The 21,118-nt window shown below is 44.7% G+C and overlaps 1 protein-coding gene across 3 annotated transcripts in view; it reads right to left on the bottom strand.

Moving 5' to 3' along the window:
* SDK2 (sidekick cell adhesion molecule 2) overlaps positions 1-21,118 on the bottom strand; it is a 945,724-nt gene that overhangs the window by 121,816 nt on the left and 802,790 nt on the right. For 2 of the 3 annotated variants that reach the window (XM_069199807.1, XM_069199808.1), the window contains exons 28-34: positions 19,175-19,273; positions 12,827-13,021; positions 12,027-12,231; positions 10,088-10,191; positions 8,791-8,861; positions 5,709-5,844; positions 641-697 (exon numbers count right to left, since the gene is read on the bottom strand). In XM_069199807.1, coding sequence (XP_069055908.1) covers positions 641-697; positions 5,709-5,844; positions 8,791-8,861; positions 10,088-10,191; positions 12,027-12,231; positions 12,827-13,021; positions 19,175-19,273 — 867 coding nt within the window. The remainder of the gene's footprint in view (positions 1-640; positions 698-5,708; positions 5,845-8,790; positions 8,862-10,087; positions 10,192-12,026; positions 12,232-12,826; positions 13,022-19,174; positions 19,274-21,118) is intronic. The other variant, XM_069199809.1, reaches the window with a different exon arrangement.

Here is a 21,118-nt window from a genome sequence, read left to right as displayed (position 1 = left end):
ATCCTCGTCACTTTAATATCAGAAAACACTTTGCATAAATTGGCAAAGTAAAGTGAAGGGCGGCTGAAATAACGAAAGGGGTGGAAGATTTAACTTGTGAAAAAGAAGAAAAAGAGACTTTTTGCTCGACATTTCAATTAAATATAGATCCTCAATAAACAAGAAGTAAATGGTTCATTGAGGATAATATTCATAAATTCAAAGGGTAGTTGATTAGGTAAAAAATAAAGAAAATGCACGTTGGGTCAAGTTGAGATTATTCTTAACGCTCCAAGTGCAGTCATTAAGAGTTATAGTTTTACATTCGTTTCAGTTACAAACATTCAACACTAAACAACAGAACCACTATTCACTACTTTTTAAAGCAATGTTAAATACATATTTGACTCTAACTAGGGAGTTTATGGGGTGACTGATCTTCCCAACAGGTCGCTACATCGACAAGGACAAGAATACAAGCAGCTTCAGAATATGCACCACTTAAAATGACTGACTTTTCCCCAGCCCTCCAGGCTTGTCTGAGGTTGCGGACTGTCTTGAAATTTCAACCACATACACCATAGGCCGGCATGACTCTGTTAGCAGTTCACGCTCCTCTTTCCTATTACATGATGCATTGCTATGAAAAGTTCGGACTTACTGTCCAATTCGTATTGGGTCAAGCTGGTCTCACTCAGGTTCCGGATGTTATACACAGCTGCCGTGGTGAGGGGAGGCAAGAGCAGTGAGTGAAGGTTAGTTACAAGACAAAACACTTTCAGAAGGCAAGCAGGACACAAGCATCAGTACACAGAAACACAAGGCCTGAGGTGGGAGCATCTCTCAATGGGGAGGGTGGAGCAATGACAGGTTCACGCCTCCCGATTTTAAGTGTCAACATTTGTAAGCTTTAAAACACACTTAAGTACAAATGTTAATACACAAAAAACACCCTGCAAAGTACAGGGAGGTCTCCATCCCCTCCCCCAGCCCACCACCTAACATCTCCCAGACCTAGTCAGTGTACTGTGCTGAGGAGGCCCCCTGGAGCTCAGGGGGGGCACTGTGGGGGCTAATGTTATGCCACTGAAGTACAAATACTAATATGCCTTGTGTAGCTCAACAGCAGGAGCGCAACTTTTTTGTAGATACTCAGGGCCTGATTTAGAGTTTTACGAAGGGTATTCCGCCACAAACGTGACAAATATCCCATCTGTCTTATGAAAAGTGCCACAGTGCACTTGTAATAAGGTTGACAGGACATCTGTCATGTTTGTGACAAAGAAAACCGTCCAATAAACCTTAAATCAGGCAGTGACGTCTCCTCCGCAGTGGAAGAGGAGCGTCACCCCTCTGGCTCAGAGTCAGCAGCTGAAAAATAAAACATTCTATTATTGTTTTATTTTTCAGCTGCTGGCTGAGCCAGCGTGTGTAGGGTGGGCCATGAGAGGGGGAGGAGGAGTGGAGTGGAATCACTGGAGTGCACTTAAACGTGCGCATGTCAGTTTGGCCGTCTGTCTTTGGCACACTTCGGTTTCTCCAACCCAGCTGTGTTGCACAGATGGGCTGGAGAAACTGCACAGACTTCTATGCACTGTCTGAGTAGCAGATCAAGCTTCTCAGACCAATCCCGGCGCTGCTCTCATGCATGGAGGAGGCAGGGAAAACAAATCTGCAGCTAAGGAAATAATATAATTTCAGCAGACATGTTACAGGAACTATCCCCAGTACATACACATTAAATGCAATGGACTGGCTAATTTATTGAAAATAAATAACTTTAAAAACATGCATGGGGAGGCTGTGCTGGTGTCCCAGGGACTGCTGGGACACCATCAGGAGCAGGGGAAAACAATGAGGCAGCTTGCAGGTCGGCGGCAGAACAGGAACGTTTTTTATTTCTTTTATTATTTCCATAATCCCCTGGCCGCCCCCATCTCTCTCCCCTCCTCCCTGCGAATTTGTGATTTGCGGCGTCCGCCACTGAAATCAGGAAGGCAGTTTTGTTGGACATTGGAACCGGTGTCTGGGGGCAGATAAAGGGATTCGATCCCGCAGTTTAGTCCCGCCCCAACAGGCGAGGAACACTGATTTTGTTCCGGGGATTTCAAAGCGCGAAATCTATCATCCCGCATATAATTAATTTATGGACAATAATAAAATAGGGTGTAGTTCCACCAAATGCCCACCAGGTGACAGGGTTATATCACAAATAGAATTAGATCGGCCAACATAGCTTCGAAAGATGTTTGAAGCTCTTGTGAGCTACGAAATATTTCTAGCGGGATGGTTCAATAACTTTGGTTAGAAACAATATCTAATTACATGATCAAACGATGCAAATCAGATGAATTTAGACCAGAAAGTACATTCGAAAAGAGAATAGCCAGGTGCCTCGTCGAGATGCAGCAAAGACTGTAAATGTCGCGACCTGTTTTCTTACAGTGCTTAATTCACATTTTTTACCCTTTTCAAATGATTCTTGATTTAGCAATACAATTTAAAAACAGGGGGGAGTGATGTGTCCAGGATCACACAATGGGGCGCAGGAGGGCTACAGGGAGAGGTGTGTTAAGTTGCGACTATCAACAGCATATCTGGCCAAGCAATGCTAAGATCCATGCCTCGGGTGTATCAGGAAGGGGGCTCAGGCCTGGACACGCTCTGCATTGATACAGTAAAGCAAGGCACGCTTAGCAGTCCATACTTAGCACCACTCAACATTTTTGTGCAAAAAATATTCTACGCTGAAAGCTGACCTGAGTATAGAGCCAACACCATTCTGTGTCTTGGACCACCAAACCCCTTATTATCGTCAAGGGGGGCAATGGGACACCAGCAGTGCTAACCCAAAGCTTCTCATGCGAATATCATTGTATTTTGTACGTTTACGCCGCTTTTGCGTCAAAAAGTGGTGCAAATGCGGCGCAAAAAAGTATAAATATGGGCCCTAGTATCATGCTAACGTGTGTTTTTAACGCAAGTGCAGTCAACAACTTCATCGGGGCGTGGCTTTGAATAACTATGACACTCGGCTATTTTTGTGCCATTCATGAGGGTTAACAGATTGCCAGGCAGCAATGACTGCTTGAATGTTGGTTAATGTAGGCCGCTGGCTCCTTGCAGCTGCGAGCTAGTGTCGAAAGACCCATCATAGAAGAGTCATCTTTCCAACAGTTGTGCGGTGAGGGGGAGGGGGAAATAGGAGGGTTCTGAGTGGGCTAGTGAAGGCTGGCAGGAAGCCCTGCCTTTATCACACATAGTGCAACCCTCCCCCGCAACATTAGTAGATACTGATTGGCACACAATGGATTAAATAACTCAGACAGCACATCATTTGGTGGAAAAACGGTTTTGCTGCAGGTTTATTTCAGGAAATGAAATATGCCAACCGGTGGGTTAATTTACGGGTGATTCAGGGCAGACACCGCTGTGTAACCTAAGCTGCTCAGTCACCTGATGAGCCGAGTGGTAAAGTGGGACAACCCATTCAGTGGTTACATTTTAATTAGGGAATTTTCCTCCCTTAAAGTCCATGGAGTAACAGTCTAGGAATAGAAATCACGCCTTTGAGGCCTGAGCATCACCAGGCAACACCCCGGTCGCTCATGCTTGCAACCACCTGAGTGACTAATGGGGCACCCTCGCTTGCACCCAAGGGTCCTGCTGTAAAGAGTCCCGGGTTTTGGCATAGAGCACCCCTGCTGTGCTCCCTGAGTTGGTACCCTTAGGTACCAATGTTACCTCTGAATTGCCCTGTAACTCCGCTTGCAACACAGAGACAAGCATTTGCAATGCAACCGGTCTCGCATTTGCTCGAGTTAGAGCTATTAGCGTTGTAAACTCCTAATTGGACTTTTCTTGTCACACAAATTAAAAGAAAAAAAAATGCAGCACCATTGCGCTATGTAAAATGCAGCGCGATCGCGATGAAATTGAAAACGGAAAAACCGAGCACGATCGCGCTGCGTGGAAAATAAAAAGATAAAGTAGTCTGGAAACCATGCTGAAAACATTGAGCCTCATATGTTTTCAGTAGTTTACTGGTGCTGTGTGGGCTAAACACTGGAAAAGGCATGATGTATGCATGCCTTTCACAAATGAAAGCAAGCAGATTTTAAAAGGTAACCCCGCAAACCAATGAAAGTAACTGATGTGACCTGGGCGTGGTTAGAAGCCCAAAGAGAGATTACAGCAGGGGATGGAGCGCTTTGCGCTCGCCCCTAAAAAAAAAATTAACAGGTTCAGTACAAGACGGAGTCCACCCCGCCAGGCTTCTGGGCACAGGATAGGGAGGGTGACAGCGTGCCCAGCAAAGAAAGAGGGGGGTGACAAGGAAAGCAGCACCTGGAAAGGCAGGTATAAATACCTGGACCTCCTGCGCCTGAAGTGACATGGGGAGAGTGCGCCTGATGAAGAGGACTACCCAAGTCCTCCGCCACAGAGTCTTGATGAAAGGCCTGTGGGGGGAGTGCGCTAGAATATGGCACTAAGAGGGCTTCCTCTTAGAAGGTGCCCTTCGCGTGCCAAGGGCAGCCGGAGTCTGCAAACAGCTTTAGTCAAGCAGCTGTTAATAGTAGCAGGGACTCCTACCCAGCAGGGCCTACGCTAGCCTGCCTAGATGCATGCTTTTATTTCGAGTTTCCACCTTTGAGGTGTTAGGCAGGGAATGAGGAGGAGGCAGCGAAACCAAATCTGCAGCTAAGGAAATAATTTAATTTCAGCAGACTTGTTACGGGAACTGTTCCCTGTACATACACGTTAAATGTAATGCACTGGTTAACGTATTGAAAATAAATAACTTTAAAAACGTTTCCAACAGACGTCTAATACCAGGATTGGGCCTTTTGCCACGAGGCCATTGGAGCCCAGGCCATCAGACTCCAGAGTCCAGAACCCACAATCTGAACCAGACGTAAACAAAGGTGCATCCTGGGAACGGGAGTGTTAGTCTGTAGTGTGCAGGTCAGCGTTTCAATTACTGTGAGGCTATGGGCTTGTATGCTGGAGAACACCAGCACCAGAGGTCTTAGGTTGGGCAAGGCCGACCACCTTGAAGGGAAATTAGATTTTGTGATCTGAAAATAGCTGAAGGACTAGGGAAGAGGCTGCAACATATCAGGCTACCCTGACACCAGACTCATTCCACCCCAGTCCTTTTGGACTTTGATCAATACGATTTACTCTTGTTTTATTCCAAAAAGTAACATTTTATATTGCTTAGTGGGGGAAAGAGGTGGGAGGGGGGCAATTTGCAGAGCAGAAATTGTTTTGTTTAGAGTCACTATCTAATCAATTTGTTAAACACTTGGTGAATTCGGGGCATGCAGTGTCACTAGACAAGCTAACATGAAAAACACAAGACTGAAAGGTGTCAGGTACACAAATGTACATGGAGGAGCAAGCGAACAATGCCAGGGATGCTGTAAAACCAGGACACGACACACATTAAGAAAACGTGAAAATACAATAGCAAGATCAAAAGTCAAAACAGAGTGGACAGCAGAGAAACCCAAATATTTTAAAACGGCTTCAAATTATACTGAACCACACCACTAAATACTTTTGGAATGCCATTAAACACATTGCACAATGAAACAAGATTAATTATATTGTTTACAAATACCAGTAGAACTTTTGCAAATCCAGCTATGATGTAACAAATAAAAAATGATGTTTTCCTGCTCCTTCTCTCCAATGTCAACTCCGAACAAATAAAGTGTACTCACACGTGAGCTCAGTCCACTTAGCGCTGAGGTTGTTGATGGTGCGCGAGGTGAAGCTGCGGAGCCCATCGTACACCAGCTCGCGGTACCGGATGCGGTAACCTAACAGGATCCCATTGATCTTGTCTTCCGCTGGGGCCTGTGGTGGACAATAACAAGGACAGAAATGATCAATCGGGTTGTGAGCACTAACCGGTCTGTTTTCCCAGGACTGGCTCCCGCCAAGGTGTTTAGATACTCTCAAGTCTTATTGCCTAAAAGGCACTATTCAGTGACCATTGAAAACACATCCTCCTTTGAAGGTGGTGAGTCAAGGAGATTGCTGCAGGGTGTAAAAATTCTGATGGGCAAACAGTGAGAGCCTCTCGTGCTAGAAGTACTGATTGTATTAGTAAGATCGTTGCATTTTAGCAGACCTGCCAACTTGTGCATACAATTTGCGGTGTGAAAGGGGGTGTGGCCTTCTAGGAGCAGGGCTTTATGTTGAGAGCTACCTTTTGAGGCACGTCTGCCCCGTGCCTGGCCCCCATGTACTTCCTCCTCCTCCTCCCATAAAACAAAAAAAACAAAGGTTGCTGGGGGTACATCCGATGCACTGTGGTGTTTTCACGCCTCCTAATGGACATCAGCTCCTTGCAGCTGTCAAAAGGAGCTGAAATTCACACTTTTCAGTGGTTTCCAGCTCCTCCTGCCTGCCACCATGTGATTTTGACTCTTCTTCGGTAGACCAGTTGAAAAGAGCCAAAATCGTGTGACACACGGTGGCACCGTGTGAATTGGCAGGTATGTTGTATGCGATCAGACATCCTATGTAATATAGTGAGCGCATCAGTGTAACATAGCTGACTGCCCATGTGTGACTCCGCTCTTGAATTAGATACACTTACAGCGCAACAGCGAGGGTGGTACAGTGGAAGACACTGATATAAATAACAAGAGTTCTGCAGTGTTAGATATGGTGATTGTGTAAGGGCGAGAGTGCTTCACTGTTAATGACACTGGAAATGTAAACCTGAGAGCACTCCAGGGTAAGTAGCTCTGAGAGAGAGATGCCCTTGCAGGGAACAGTGAGAGTCTCCGCAGATAGATATGTTGACTGTGTTAACAAAAGTGCTCCAGTGCTTGACACACCTACTCTGTAACTATGAGTGCTAAGGACGATATATAAAATGACATTGCTGTTGGTGTCAGACGACATATTGTTAACCACTTCCTCTGAAACAGAATCAATCCCCCAACATTTAGATCCGAGTTAAAAAAAGAAATTATTTACGGGATGAAAATTTAGTTGGTTGAGTTCATGGTCTTATCTTAAGTGTTCTGGACGGATAGATTTTTGAGTAGGCTGTGCTTTAACTATTCTAGGGGGGTATTATTTCAACAAGAACCTGTCCATCCTTATGGCCTATTAACGAAGATCCCATTACACCACAACCAGAGGTTAAACACAATCAAAATGTCTGCCCTGCATGTGTTGAATTCCCTTTAACCACTTTTTTTAGTGTCACAAGTGGTATCTTAGATTTATTCTGCTGAGAAAGAACCTGATGAAGATGTGTCTATAAGGTGACTTATGGCTCTATTCTCCATAGGAGGATTGGCTAAAAGGACATCAAAGAAAATGATGATGTCTTCATAGACAAACAATATATGGATGCATGGTACAAGATTCTGAGTTGCTCTGTTTGGAGGAGATAGACCAACACTCATTCAAAGAATGGCAACCTTGCTTGTTCTGGGTGCTGAAAGTGTTTGACCAAAACTACTTTTTGCTGCAAACAGTAAAGATGCCATAAGAGACTGAGCTAAGAAAAACAGTGAACATCGATACGAGACATAGGCCCTCATTACAACCTTGGCTGGCGGCGGAGGCCGCCCACCAAGGTTGAACAGCAGAGCAGCCGCCTATGCGGCCGCAAACCCGCCGGCCGCATTACAACTTCCCCGCCGGCCCAGCGGGGATGTCTGCCATAACATTGCAGCCGGCTCCTGATGGAGCTAGCTGTGTTGCGGCCATGCAACAGGTGCAGCTGCACCCGTTGCGCTTTTCACTGTCTGCTATGCAGACAGTGAAAAGCAGGGTGGGGCTGTGCCTGGGGGGCCCTGCACTGCCCATGCCAAGTGCATATGCTGTGCAGGGGCACCCAGGGGCCCCACGACTCCCCTTCCCACCAGCCACAGGCTGGCCGGTAAGGAGAGTCATAATCCCCAGGGCAAATGGCGGGAAACCGCCGGGACAACGATGGTGGGAAACCGCCGGTCCCGGCAGTGCGACGCACCAGCCTGTTGGCGGTACGATCGCCAAAACAACCCTGGCGGTCAATAATGAGGGCCACAGTGCTACTGAATGAGCTTTAGTGATGTGTTTTTTTTCTCCAAAAAATGTTTCCTTAGGGTAACTTTAACTGCAGCAGTCATCTTTCTACTCAGTGCTAAGCGTGCCATAAGTTGGGCATGTCTATGACATGTAAAGCTTCGTTTTCATGCTTGGGGCTGAGACAGTTTTGATTAGCTTGCTCATTACTGCGAGTTTTCATTTCTGTATCTACCTGAAGGTTGTCTGCAAACTTACTCACGGCTTCAGAATCCTGCACCTGTATAACTCCTTCCTTTCAGTTTCATCACATGATCGCTATTGAGTCCCTCCCTACTGAAACATATACATTTATGCCTTGCTTGAACAGCTTATGCTCATTTGGAGTTATCAGAGATCCCCTTGCCTCCCGTTTCTGTGATTTACCGATTGATTTTTGTTTTTGTTTAGAAACACTTTTAGACTTCGTATAATACCAAGTGGGAGATCTACAGTTTTACACCAAACGTTTGGCATTTCCTGTACAGGATGGAAATGCTTGGCTGTCAGATACAGCGAGCAAAGTGAAAGCACCCCAGGGTAGCCCGTACTAAATTGGTAAAATAAAACACTTGGAAGTTATATATACTATTTATAGTAACAGCACTCAATTGCTAGACAGTAGTTCAAAGTAACTGTTCTCCAGAAACACAAACGGAAGGTGCTGCGAATGAGAGACTTCCAGAGTTAGTTACATATAGAATTTGAAGTTAAAATGCTTCAGGGCTGTACCTGCCAGCGGATGAGCACTGATGTTGTAGTGTGAGGCGTTACAGCGAGGATTGCGGGAGCTTCGTCTGGAGCTGGAGAGGTAAATAAAAAAAAAATCCCTTAATCTCTCACAATTTAAACGTAAGCAGCAAGCCTCTCACAACTGAATATAAAAGGCAGCAAATCAACCATTTTGGAGTCCGATTTGACCAATACCTTCAAGAACAGACCGCTGTGGATGGAGGAATCTCAAAGCTGCCATTGCTGCACAGTCAACAAGCATGAAATTGACATTTTCCTGTGTCTGACGCCAGATGTGGCGACACAGTTTACCTTGCAATGATCACTTAGCCCTTGATTTATCACCCTCGATGGTAAAAGTTACAATATACTATGATGGGACTTCAGAACATCTGGCCTTGACCCACCCCTGATACCTTATAAACAGAAAGTCTAGTCCACTATAACACCCTTTCATGCAATTTCTACCACTACTGATCATACGTGCACCAAACGTTTCAGGAAGGCTATGGTTTGAAATAAAAAATCTGAAGCCACAGAAAAATAGCTTCATGAACGTTGAGATTTTTCAATGTAATCTGGGAATAACCATTTTCTCACATTTTCTTCAGAGTTCTTATCCAATGAAGATATTCAAGGCCGAACCAAAAAGCATTATACAATCCACAGAAACCACATACTGTGACATTTAATCAGTTTCAAAGAGACGCCGCCTCAATGACTGCCTAATACCAGCATTCTGCAGAGGCACTTGGAAACCTACCAGCAACAGAGCGCACTATGGCATCCACTCCCGACCCCTCAATGGGCTACTGTTAGTGAGACCTAAAAATTGGCTGCACTTCAGAAAGAGATCACAATGGGTGTCAGGCGATCTCCAGTCATTGACTCAACGGCATTCTGTGGGACAACTTCTGCCATCTGCTAACAATGAGAACAGGAACCCAGCAGAAGTCAGGAGAGAGAAAGAACACGGTAACAGTTGAATAGAAGAGGCATGGCCAGAGAGAGAAGGGCGAGGGTGGCAGGGTGAGGTAAGGCAGTGAGAAGGAAAGAGAAAGACAGGGCTATAGAAAGAGAGGAAGGAGAGAAAGACGGATGGGATACATGCACCAGATAAAAGAGACAAAAGAGAGAGAGAGAACATAGCCTGAGAAAGGAGGGTGAGTCAAAGAAGGACATGCTACCATTACGTCTTGCCCTGGGCACCATGCGCTCATGAATTTCCCTTTCTAACGGCTTTGTTCTCCAATAGAAGTGCAGGAAAGAACAGCAACAAAATAAATGAGTTACTGACCGGCCTGTAGCGTGGTCAGGGAGTCAGACTCCTGGCTGTAGTCGCTGTCCCCAATGTCATTTGTGGCCATCACCCGGAACTTGTAGGACGTGAACGGCTTCAACCTGCACGGGGAGGAGAGAGGAGAGGAGCGATCAGTGGTGCTGCCCCACTACTTACTCTTGACTCCCCTCTGGGCACCAGAGGTAGGGTAAGGGGGGACCAGGCAAGGACTGGTATAAAAAAAGGCCCAGGTACCAAAGTAAAAGTGGCCCACTTTACCAAAGCAGATAGTTAAAAAAAAGTTATACATGGAAATAAACGGTAAAAACTGACCCAAAACTGATTTAAAAAAAAACAACAAAAAAAAACAGCTCACTCTCTGATCTGTCAGACCAGCCCGTCGGGCACTGCCTGACTGCTCTATAGGCCAGCCCGAGCCTGGGGGAAACTAATCCAACGCTAACCGAGCTCTTAGAGAAGGCCAGGTGGCTCAATGTAGGCATTAGCCTGTAAGATGGATCTTTAACTTGTAAATCCATAGTTCAGCTCATTGTTGTGGAAGGTGTCTGCTGCCTTTGCTCCTAAATTTGTGTGATATTACTGCGAGAAGGTGTTCGATTACGCTGGTTGGAGATGGATATTGTAGGCACAGCATACGCTCCATTAAGTTCTAGCAGCACCAATTGCTCTCACCCTAGGATTTTTAGTTAGAGAAGTTAGAGAAAGCAAGATGAAGCAGAGGGACATCCACTGGAGAGCTGAGGGACACCTCAGATGAGAGACTAAGGTAAGACGTTGACTCCACGTATGTAAGTCGTGGGGAGATCCTCCAGTTGTTAGGATTCTGGTACGTGTAGCTTTTCGTTTCTGCATTACAAACACAGGGTGACAAGTACTCGTGTGCAAGGAAAAAAGATTCCCGAGTCAAATCTCACTCAATGTTAAAGTACAGGCCTCTGTGAGATCTGGCTGTGGAAGGTGGTGAAGTTAGGGGGAAGGGGAATAAAGTATTTTATGTGCCAAAAGAGGGCTTAGGAGGTATTACTATGTGCTTGGAGACAACAAACACGTGTCTGTTGAATGCCAACAGGGTTTCTGCAACCATTAGAGATCTATTCAAATCGTCATTAAGAAACAGCAACACTGTCGTGGCAGGTGCAATGTGGAACAATATATTATTATATGTAATTTGCATGTGATTTGAAATTGATACTGTCTAGTCTGATGATGATGTCGAAGCTCATTTTATGTGAACATCAACAAGCATTTCAAACAGATGGAACAGTGTGTCTAGAAATAGCTTACTGCGATTGCCGGGAAGGAGAAAGGACAATATTTTCCTCCCACCTAGAAAGGCTGTAAGAAATTTAAGAGTTTCTTTTTAAGCTTGGGCTGATTTTCATATGCTGTTTTAAGGGCCAATGCAGTTGATTGTGTCAATGCTCATGTGATTAGAGCTACTAATAGACAAAATAGTCTGCTGTTATGCAGAACCACTGCGGATGTCTTCTAGAATTCATGTCACGGTGGATTGCTTACCATGCATGTGTCCCATCCTCGACTAGACGGAATCAAGCTGATAACAGAACTTCTTGTGGGAGTGAAACCGGGAGGCTGCATTGTTTTTCCATTTCTTTCTACTGTGAGTTTTCAAAGCTAAAGTCTTGTGGGGGCTTTGTGCTGCTGTATGCTGGGATTCTGGCCCTGGGGCATTTTAGGTTCTGGCTGTGGATGTATCAATAAAGCATAGGAGGTATTCTTGGTCACCAAATTAAGAATACTCTGGCGTCCTGGCACTGGAGTTATTCTGGGTTCTAGCTGTGGGTATACTTTTTTTTTTTTTTTTTACCAGGGCTAATCTGTAATTCAGAATCTCTGTTTTATGCTGGACTCAGAGTGTGAACAATTCGAAACAGTAGCCACACATGACTCTGAGAGCATGGAACTCCCACCTCACCTGTCCACGATGGCTGCGGAGGAGGAGTTATGACTGGCTGCAGTGGAGTGCACAGCCCACTCCCCGTTCGGCAACTCCCGGTACTGGATGGTGTAATACCGGACTGGAGACAAACCATCGCTGCCTGGCTCCCATGACAGCAGGACACTCCTCGCCATGACATCCTCCTGCTGCACCAGTGGGGTACTGGGTGGCTGTGGGCGATCTGTAAACACAAGAGGGATGTGAGATATGATCACATCATTGCATCGACCTACTGAAGGCGAAGTGATGTCCTTGACTGATGCAGTGTCATCCTAAAGGTGAGTGCTGGAATTAATACCTCCTCAAGCAATTTGGTCTCCTCCAACAGGTGAAGGATGGAGCGGTTGTCTTGATAAGTGATATAGGCGCCCCTCAAAGATAAAGGCTGGAATATCTGAGCGATGTGGTACTTTGACATAGGTGAGGTGTTCGGTAAATGTCTTCTCAAGGAATATAACACCAATTAAAGCCAATGGCTTTGGTAACAACATCCTTCATATTAAAAGGCATCCCCCACCGTTGAGGTACTGTGAGACACTCCCTGCCTACAGAGTCACAGTTGTAGTGAAGGGACAGGCCCTCTTCAGTACCAAGGTTTTGGTAGAAACCATATGGGTTCTGCAACATGGACCAGTGTCTGGAACAAGCAAGCAACACTGTGGGCACGAGTGGAGGCTCCCTGATACAATCATCACAATCTTTCCTCCCACAGTCACAATAAACTGGCACACCCTTAGCAGCTGTCCTGTACCTGCCCTCAGAGGGCCTGGACTCACCTCGTTTCTCTGTGGTCACTACCAATGCCTCCGCAGCCTCGCCCCAGCCCTTCCTGGTCTGGGCTGTGATGCGGAAGAGGTAGACGGACTCTGGCCTCAGGCCGGTGGCAGTGTATTGCCGCACGCTGGGGTTCAGCACCTCCACAGTGGCTGTGTTGGAGGTGGTTGTGTTCAGGCGGTGGGTGATCTGATATGCTACAAAAAGACAACAAGTGCTTGTCACAAATAGCACGCACACGCAGCACACACATCTGTGGGCGTCTGTGGAACTGGGGCGTTCCACACACACCCTGTTACAGAAACAAGCGCCTGCTACTGTACATTTTGGGGAACAACGAAGACAGTTGCTCCCCTCATCCAGGGGCCTTTTTTGCTCCATTATAGGATGATTCGAGCAAAGAAATGGTTTCAAAAATAAAAGATTTACCAGTGAATAGAGACTTCTCTTTTAAGATTTAAAACATTTAATAGGAGAAGAGGGCCTGCTCCAAGCTTGTGTCGGCCCTAATGACATGGAAAATACCAGTTGAAAAGTGCTAATTGATATAAAGAGGCATTTCAGAATACACAATTAGCTTTTTTAAGTCTGTAACGAGCTAGCATGAACTCTTGAATGAAACCTGAACAGATAGTTTAGCTATTTTAGTAACACTAATTTTATGTTAACTAGTCAGCCCTAGAGAGGTGTATGTGCCACAGAGCCGCATTAGCAGAGGCTGCCCCATGTTTGTGACCAATGTGAAAAACAAAGCGGGTGCAGGCAGTGTTCATACGGTGAGTGACTTAGAGGGTCTGAGTAGCGATAAGGACAGAAAAACTAGCTTCTCTTTCTTTGCTTTGCTGCAAAATCTAAAGTCTGTGCGTTTTGGAGAATAAAAGTCAAACAAAATAATATCCAGGTTTAAGTAAATGTTATGGTCATTTATTTAGGGAGTACCCCATATAACACCTTCTCTATATGTTGTATATATTTTCATTAAGAGGCCACAGATATATTTTCAGTAGTTGTTGGAGCACCGTCATTGGCCAATCAACAATATGTGAAAACTGGAGTCAAGGTTACATTTTGCTTGTAGTGGAATCCAGTTGGTCCAGCTGCCTCATGGATGAGGAATTCAAGAAGCATAATTACGCAGATGGACGTGCCTGCCTTCACAACACTTCTCTTAAAGGCGAGCACTAGCCAATTACTAGTTTAAAAAGAACTACTTTTCAACTCAACATCACATAGGTTAGAGGAGGATTTTCCATCTAAAATCTAAAAACTCCTGACTTTATCCCATACAGGTGGCATCTTGGACTATCACATACACCATAGCATTTACTCAGTGCATATAGGAAATTCCACTCACGAGTACAGGTACATAGATGCATGCATGGGAGACGTTGCTATCTGCTAATCAATTTGATTTTTTCTGATCACACTTAGATGGCCTCTTTATCACCTTTCAATCCATGTTTAAACTAATGCTATGTCGAGCCATAAGGCTTTATAATTGCAAAGACAAGACTCAGAAGATCCTATGTCTTCGGGGGATCTTTGTGCCACAGAAGCGACTTTAGCCCAAGACGTGTGACCCCCACCATGGGGACAAGCCACAATTGGATATAACCTAAATGTGGGAATACAGAGTTGATGATTATAGATGGACTTATTATTTTTCCTCTTCCTGGTTGGGACTTGCTAGACCGCCATTTTGGTTAGCAGTCTAGTTGCCCAGTCCTTTGAGCCTCGTTTAGCTTCCTCAGTGCATTTAATGCCGGACGGACGCCGGCCACGCCAAGGGCGCGCCAAAGGCAAGCCCGTCTGCGCCCATCCGCGCCCCGAAGTGCCCAGAGCCCAGAGATGCTGCTCTTTTTTACTATAAATAGGTTGGTTTATTCTTCCTCGCAGCTCCAGGCACTGAGAAGTACAGGGTTTTGTCCATCCCTTTTAGGTACTCCTGGGCCCCATGTCTCTCCCTTTTGCTCTAGCTGTTCTTGGCCTCCCATGGTTTCCCTATCCTCTGGCACCCCTTCTCCCCAAATGGGCAAAATGCTGTTGCTTAACTGTCGTTCTCTGCCAGCTCACTCCTTACATATTTATACACTTTTAGAAGACCTTTCTTCTGATGCCCTGTTTCTTACTGAAACTTGGTTGGGTGATGACTCTGCAGTGGATGTCTACAATTCTTTACCCTCTACTTACTCTATGGCACACGTGGATTGACCCCTTGCGAGAGGTGGCGGTATAGCCATTATTTATAAAAATACCTTTAGGTGCGTCACATCATCCTTTGACATTCCAGACTGTGAAAGTTTAACTTTCTCTCTTTATCTGTCGCCCACTTTTACTTTCTCTGGAATGCTTCTCTATCGGCCTCCGGGACCTGGTACTCGCTTTTTAGATACTTTACCTGAGGTTGCAGCCAGTCTCATTTGTAAATCCCCTAATTTTACTATCCTTGGGGATTTCAATATCCATCTTGATAATGAAGACTGTCCTCAAGCTAAATCACTATTAGCTTCTCTCACTGCGCTTGACTTAACTCAACATGTAATTGGATCCACTCACATTAAAGGCCATACTCTGGACCTTATATTCAGCAATACCCCTGATCTTACTGCCCTGGCTCCTTTGCCTCTAACTTGGACAGATCACTCCCTCCTATCATTTTCTTTTTCCTATAATGCCATGCGAGATCTGCAATCTAGCTCTTTAACCTCCGGACGTATCTGGTCAAAGCTGGTTTCCAGTGAGTGGCGTGCTGCTCTTCAAGCTTCCCTTAGGTTCAATAACTTCCCTGCCTCTGCAGATTCATTTGAAGAGTGGATTTCCTCCTCTTTGGATGGTATTCTGCCTATTAAATCAAGAGTAAATAAACTATCCCATAAGGCTAAACCCTGGTTCTCTCCTTTCTTATTAGAATTGAGAAAGAAATGTAAAGAATTAGAAAGAATCTGGAGAAAGAACTACAGCCCCTCTGCCAGAGAAGTTTATAGGCAATCCATCAGACTTTATCACCAAAATATTAAAGCCGCCCAGTCCACTTGCTATGGCACTAAAATAGAAAATTCATCCTGCTCACAGAAGGAAATTTTTCAGATCTTTAAAGAACTCACCATAACCCCTATGCCAGCCCCACCCACAGAGGCCTCCATTGAATATAGCAACCGTTTGGCATCTTATTTCCATGATAAAGTCATCAAGATATATTCTGGGTTCTCTTCCTCCCTTCCCCAGGAGTCCTTAGAAGATCAAGCTATGGACTCCGCTTTTTCTGGGATTTCATTGACTGCTTTTGCACCTCTTATGGATGCCGTAACAGCCAATTTCCTCCTCAAAATTAAATCGGGCTCTCCCCTAGACCCCGCTCTCCCAGCCATTCTTTCGCGGATTTCAGATATTATTGTCCCTCCTCTTACAAAAATACTGAATCACTCCTTATCTTCAGGTTATCTCCCTCCATCCTTCAAGCACGGCATTATTAAGCCTCTTCTAAAAAAGCCCAAGCTGGATCCTTCTTTACTGGAGAATTATAGACCTATTGCTCTTCTTCCCATCTCGGCAAAAATCCTGGAGAAACATGTTAACTATCAATAACCCAGTTACCTGGAGAGCCATGAGCTCCTCCACCCTACTCAAATGGGCTTTAGAGCTCATCATAGTACGGAGTCAGCTCTCCTTACGGTGACTGAGTCAGCCCGTCAACTTTTGGATCAAGGGGCTTACGTGGCCATCATTCTACTTGATCTTAGCGCAGCTTTTGATACGGTGGACCACAATTTTCTCTGCTGCATGCTCTTTGAATTAGGGATAGGAGGCTTAGCCCTGTCTTGGCTCTCTGCCTTTCTTAAAGGAAGATCTTTTCAAGTTTTGGATCGAGCCTTTTTCTCTGAGATTTTTCCATTGACTTCTGGAGTCCCTCAGGGCTCCTCCCTGAGTCCGACCATTTTCAACGTTTATTTATCCCCACTGGCTAAAGTGATTGCTCCTTATAACCTTTCCTTGGTCACCTATGCCAACGATACCCAGCTTGTGGTGTCGCTATCTAGCTCTGGGGACTCATCCGCGGCCAATCTTTCTTGCTGTATGAAGGACATTGGAGACTGGATGATTCAATCTAAACTTAAATTTAATGATGGAAAATCTGAAGTTATTGTCTTAGGTAATGGTTCCCCAGCTTTCTCCCTCTCATCGTACTCAGAGGTTTTTAACAATTTTCCTCCTCCCAAAGCTCAGGTAAAAAGCCTTGGCTTTTGGTTGGATTCTCGCTTGATTATGGATTTTCAAGCTAACAAAGTCTCTTCTACATGTTTTGGTCTCTTAAGAGTCCTTAGGAAGATTTTTAACCTTCTACCCTCCACGGCCAGAAGAATCCTTGTTCAAACTCTGATTCTTTCCCGCCTTGACTATGGGAACTCTCTGTTTCTCAGTTCCCCGGCCTATGTGATAAAGAAGTTGCAGACAGTGCAGGATGCAGCAGCCAAGTTTCTCACTGATCTTCCCAGACATCTGTCTGCGAAGCCGGCTTTTTCAATACTCCACTGGCTCCCTATCAAGCAGCGCATTCATTTTAAAGCCCTGTGCATTGTTCACAGGGCTCTCCATGATAAGGGTCCGATGTTCTTTAGAAAACGGATCCTTATCTACGCCCCCTCCAGAAGTCTGAGATCTTCTTCCTTCCGACATGTTAATATCTCTCGGTTCAAGAGAGCCTGGGGAGCCAACTCCTTTTCCATCAAGGCCGCCCGCCTTTGGAATGCTCTTCCCTCAGAGCTCCGTCAGGAACCCTCAGAGCAGCTTTTTAGGAAGAAACTAAAAACTATCCTTTTTTGTAGCTAATTTCTCTGGATCTTCCTTGTCTCTGGTAGTAGTCATGTTATGTTAGCGCTGGGATGCCTTAGGGTAACTACGCGCTTTATAAGTCCATAAAACTAAACTAAACTAAACTTTCCTTCGTGAACCTCGTCCTTAAAGGCCCTTTGACTCCTGTCCTACCCAATAAGATCTCGGGCTTTATGAGTAATAGAGCTATTGGTGATAATCCAAATCAGGACAGCGGCTGCTCCCATCTTCTCCATCTTCCAGGTTTAAGAAAGATCATTCCTTTCTTCTAGTTGACGCTCAAAACTCTTATCAATGTGGTTATTTTATTCCAAACAAATTATGGACATTCCTTTCCCCGAGGCTGCCTTTCATCTCCCATGCTTTCAGCCATTTCAGAATGCGGTAGCCGAGAAGTCATTTTGCATTCAGCTGAGTGAACATGCCTCAAATTATCACTCAAAGCAGAAAGGAAACAAAGCTAGCCCTTGTAAAAATGGAGAGACCAGCACTTAGTACAGAAGGTGGCGGCCCACCATACACTTTAAGCAGCTGTCTATCCTTCAACCTACTGGGGAAATGCCAGAGAGGCAGAATGGCCAGTCCAGCCCTGGTTGTGCTCTCTTCTTAGGCTTCTCGAAGGAAGAGAGTTCAGGCAGAAGTGCACAGACTTGGCCAGCACTAGGCCCATATTCGTATTAAAGAGCCAGGACTGCAGTGGATGTTTTTCGGTGATGTCTTGACTCCCTCCTTATAAGGCTTGGATAATAACTAAATCATCTAAGTTTGGCTATCTTCATGTAGCATCTAGAAACTGGAGGTCGTTATTACTTGGCATGTATTCCATAAATCCAAAAGTCAAAATAATCAACTAATTAAAGAGTCGACTAAACCTTAAAAAATGCTTGTTAGTGAAGCTTCCATTTTCTTACCTTTGCGTAGTCAAAATGTCTAAAAAATCATGCATTGAATGCGTATGTGGGGATTTCTATTGCGCAATACCAGCTACAAAGCATTAGAGTCACAGTCACATAAACATGTGCATCTATGAATTGCTTAAATGCATTCTTTATTTCTAATTCCAAGCAGGTTAAAACATACCATGAGCTTTCACACACTTATAGTGAAGAATTCCTACAAGATGACCCCACAGTAACCCTACAAGGACACACCAAGAATCAGCAAACATTTCAAAAGTGATTGTGCATGTAGCCACATCCATTATAAGAAAGCTTTCTTGCATTCTTGCCATCATTATTTTTGCAGTAAGGAGTCTGGTAGGACACTTGTAGTCAATCAGATCTTAATAAAGACATTTCTGTTCAAATCAGTCATCCAAAGCTGGATCTTGTTTCTTGCAAAGACCATCATGCTACCCATAATCTGTGCTGTTAGAAGTGGGGAGTTTTTGCATGCTTTTACAGACAGTGATCATGGACAAATTTAGTAAATAAGGCACTTTTGCCAGTATTCAGGATATTGTTCTGTTACATCCCCCAAACATTATTTCTCCAAGAAATGCCAGATAACCTCCTACTTACCAAGTATGATCCCATTGGGGGTGGCCGGAGGTTGCCAGATTAGCCGAACTGAGGTTGTTCTTACCTCAGGAAACAGGATTCCAACAGGAGGCCCTGGTACTGGAAAGCAAACATTAAGGATGTCAATTCTGGTGTAGAGAGCACCTAGTAGTGAAAGATCAAGATCTATATTGGAAATGTGCCATTCTGTATTATTCTCACATAGTCACACCTGTGCGACCATTAGACACTCAACTCAGCCAGAGAGTGGAGGTTAGGTAAGTAGCCCTTCAGCCCTAAAATCCAGATCCTGTTGGTTGTAGGTGGTTAACTAGCAGTTCAGAGGTGATACTACATAGTTTTCATATTAGGAAAAAGCCTATCGCTACTAGATCTGCCGTAGTTAGACCTTGAGGTTGTCTGTATTCTCCAATGATTTCTTTATTCTCCAGTGATAACTGTGGTTGTGCATTCAAGACCTAACTCCATGAAAGTGTACTGTTGCAGTTTGGCCAAGCAGTTGACGGAGTTTGAAACAGCATGCCTGCTACTCAAATGCTACTGATCTCTGGCCTTCAACAGCACCCATTGGTGGTCACATGAGGGTTACAAATGCATTCTAACATTATCTCACTGCATAGAGTTAAAGGTCACAAGCCCAGACTTGATATCACTCCAGACGGATAAGTGGTGTGGGGGAAGTGACAGCTGTGGGGCTGCATGGTCACTCATGCACGGTGTCTTGGTGGTGACTATGCTTGGATAGCAATGTCGTTATCCATGGTGCTCCTCTGCACAAAAACACCCTGGAACTCCTGTGTGCTCCAGTGCTGGGCAAGTAGACTTGAGTGGGATCTAGCGGGATCCAAGTACAGAACTATAATACTAGTTGGAATTTCTCTGGTTTCTATGGACAGCAATATATGACAACTTAGAGTTTCATTTGGTTCATACCATAGGAACTTAAAACCATTGGAATATTGTGGGTTCTTTGAGTAGGATTCTTAAATCAAGTCTGGTCTGGTTTACTCCAGGAGCAGGCATGTAAGAGAAATAGAGACTATGTCAAGTCTAGACATAACACTGTACAATTTATTGATATCTTGAGTGGACAGACCAATGTTTGTTTTTTAGACCCATTATTTTCCTGTGAGGTACAGGCATTGGAATAAAGAATGTGATGGAATCCTGTGAGAACCAGAAATAGTTTTTCATGTCACACTCCATGCCCGTGGGTTCCATGGAATAGGAATGTGGCAACTGCTGGTGGACAATGTACTCTGTCGCATTTCAGTTGAGTATCCTGTCCACCAAACTCTAAATAAGACCATAGTATATGGTGCAAAGGGCCCTTTTGTAAGGTAGTGTGTGCCTTACAGATGTAATCATTTGATCATTCATTTAATGCATTCAGTCATTCTGCTAAGGGTTCCATGGAGTACAGTGCTAGGAATATGACGTTAGGAGTGATGTTTTGATCTACATGACAAATGTAAAGCTTATGTGAGAAACAGATTGTCCTTGAATCATAATTATTTACATCAATAAACCTGGAGGTAAGGAGCGGTCATTAATACAATAGACACCCTTGCAGAAAAACCCCACAATAGACGCCCTTGCAAAAAGAACATCAGGTACATTCCTACAGCAACTGATAAAGGATTAGATTTGCAGCTGGGGTGTTCCCTGTCTTGGTCACTGCAACTATTTAAGGTAGGTGCCAAGTCAAAGACGCATGCAGCCTGGAAATGTGTGACAAAACTTCCAGCAAATGTTGACATGTCGGATCTAGGTCTGCCCAATCAGCACATTTATGTCTGCTGCCAATTCGTTTATTAATTATATTTAAGTATATTCACATCCCTTCACAACCTTCCATTTGTTTCCCTCCCATTCACTCACACCATCCTCATTGCTTTTTCTCACATTCCTTTTTTCTTCAATCCCTCCTTCTTTCCTAAAATC

This window comes from Pleurodeles waltl, chromosome 7 (assembly GCF_031143425.1).
Source record: "Pleurodeles waltl isolate 20211129_DDA chromosome 7, aPleWal1.hap1.20221129, whole genome shotgun sequence".
NCBI classification, from domain to species: domain Eukaryota; kingdom Metazoa; phylum Chordata; class Amphibia; order Caudata; family Salamandridae; genus Pleurodeles; species Pleurodeles waltl.
Note: the sequence above shows the minus strand (reverse complement) of the source record. Positions and strands in the feature narration are given on the sequence as shown.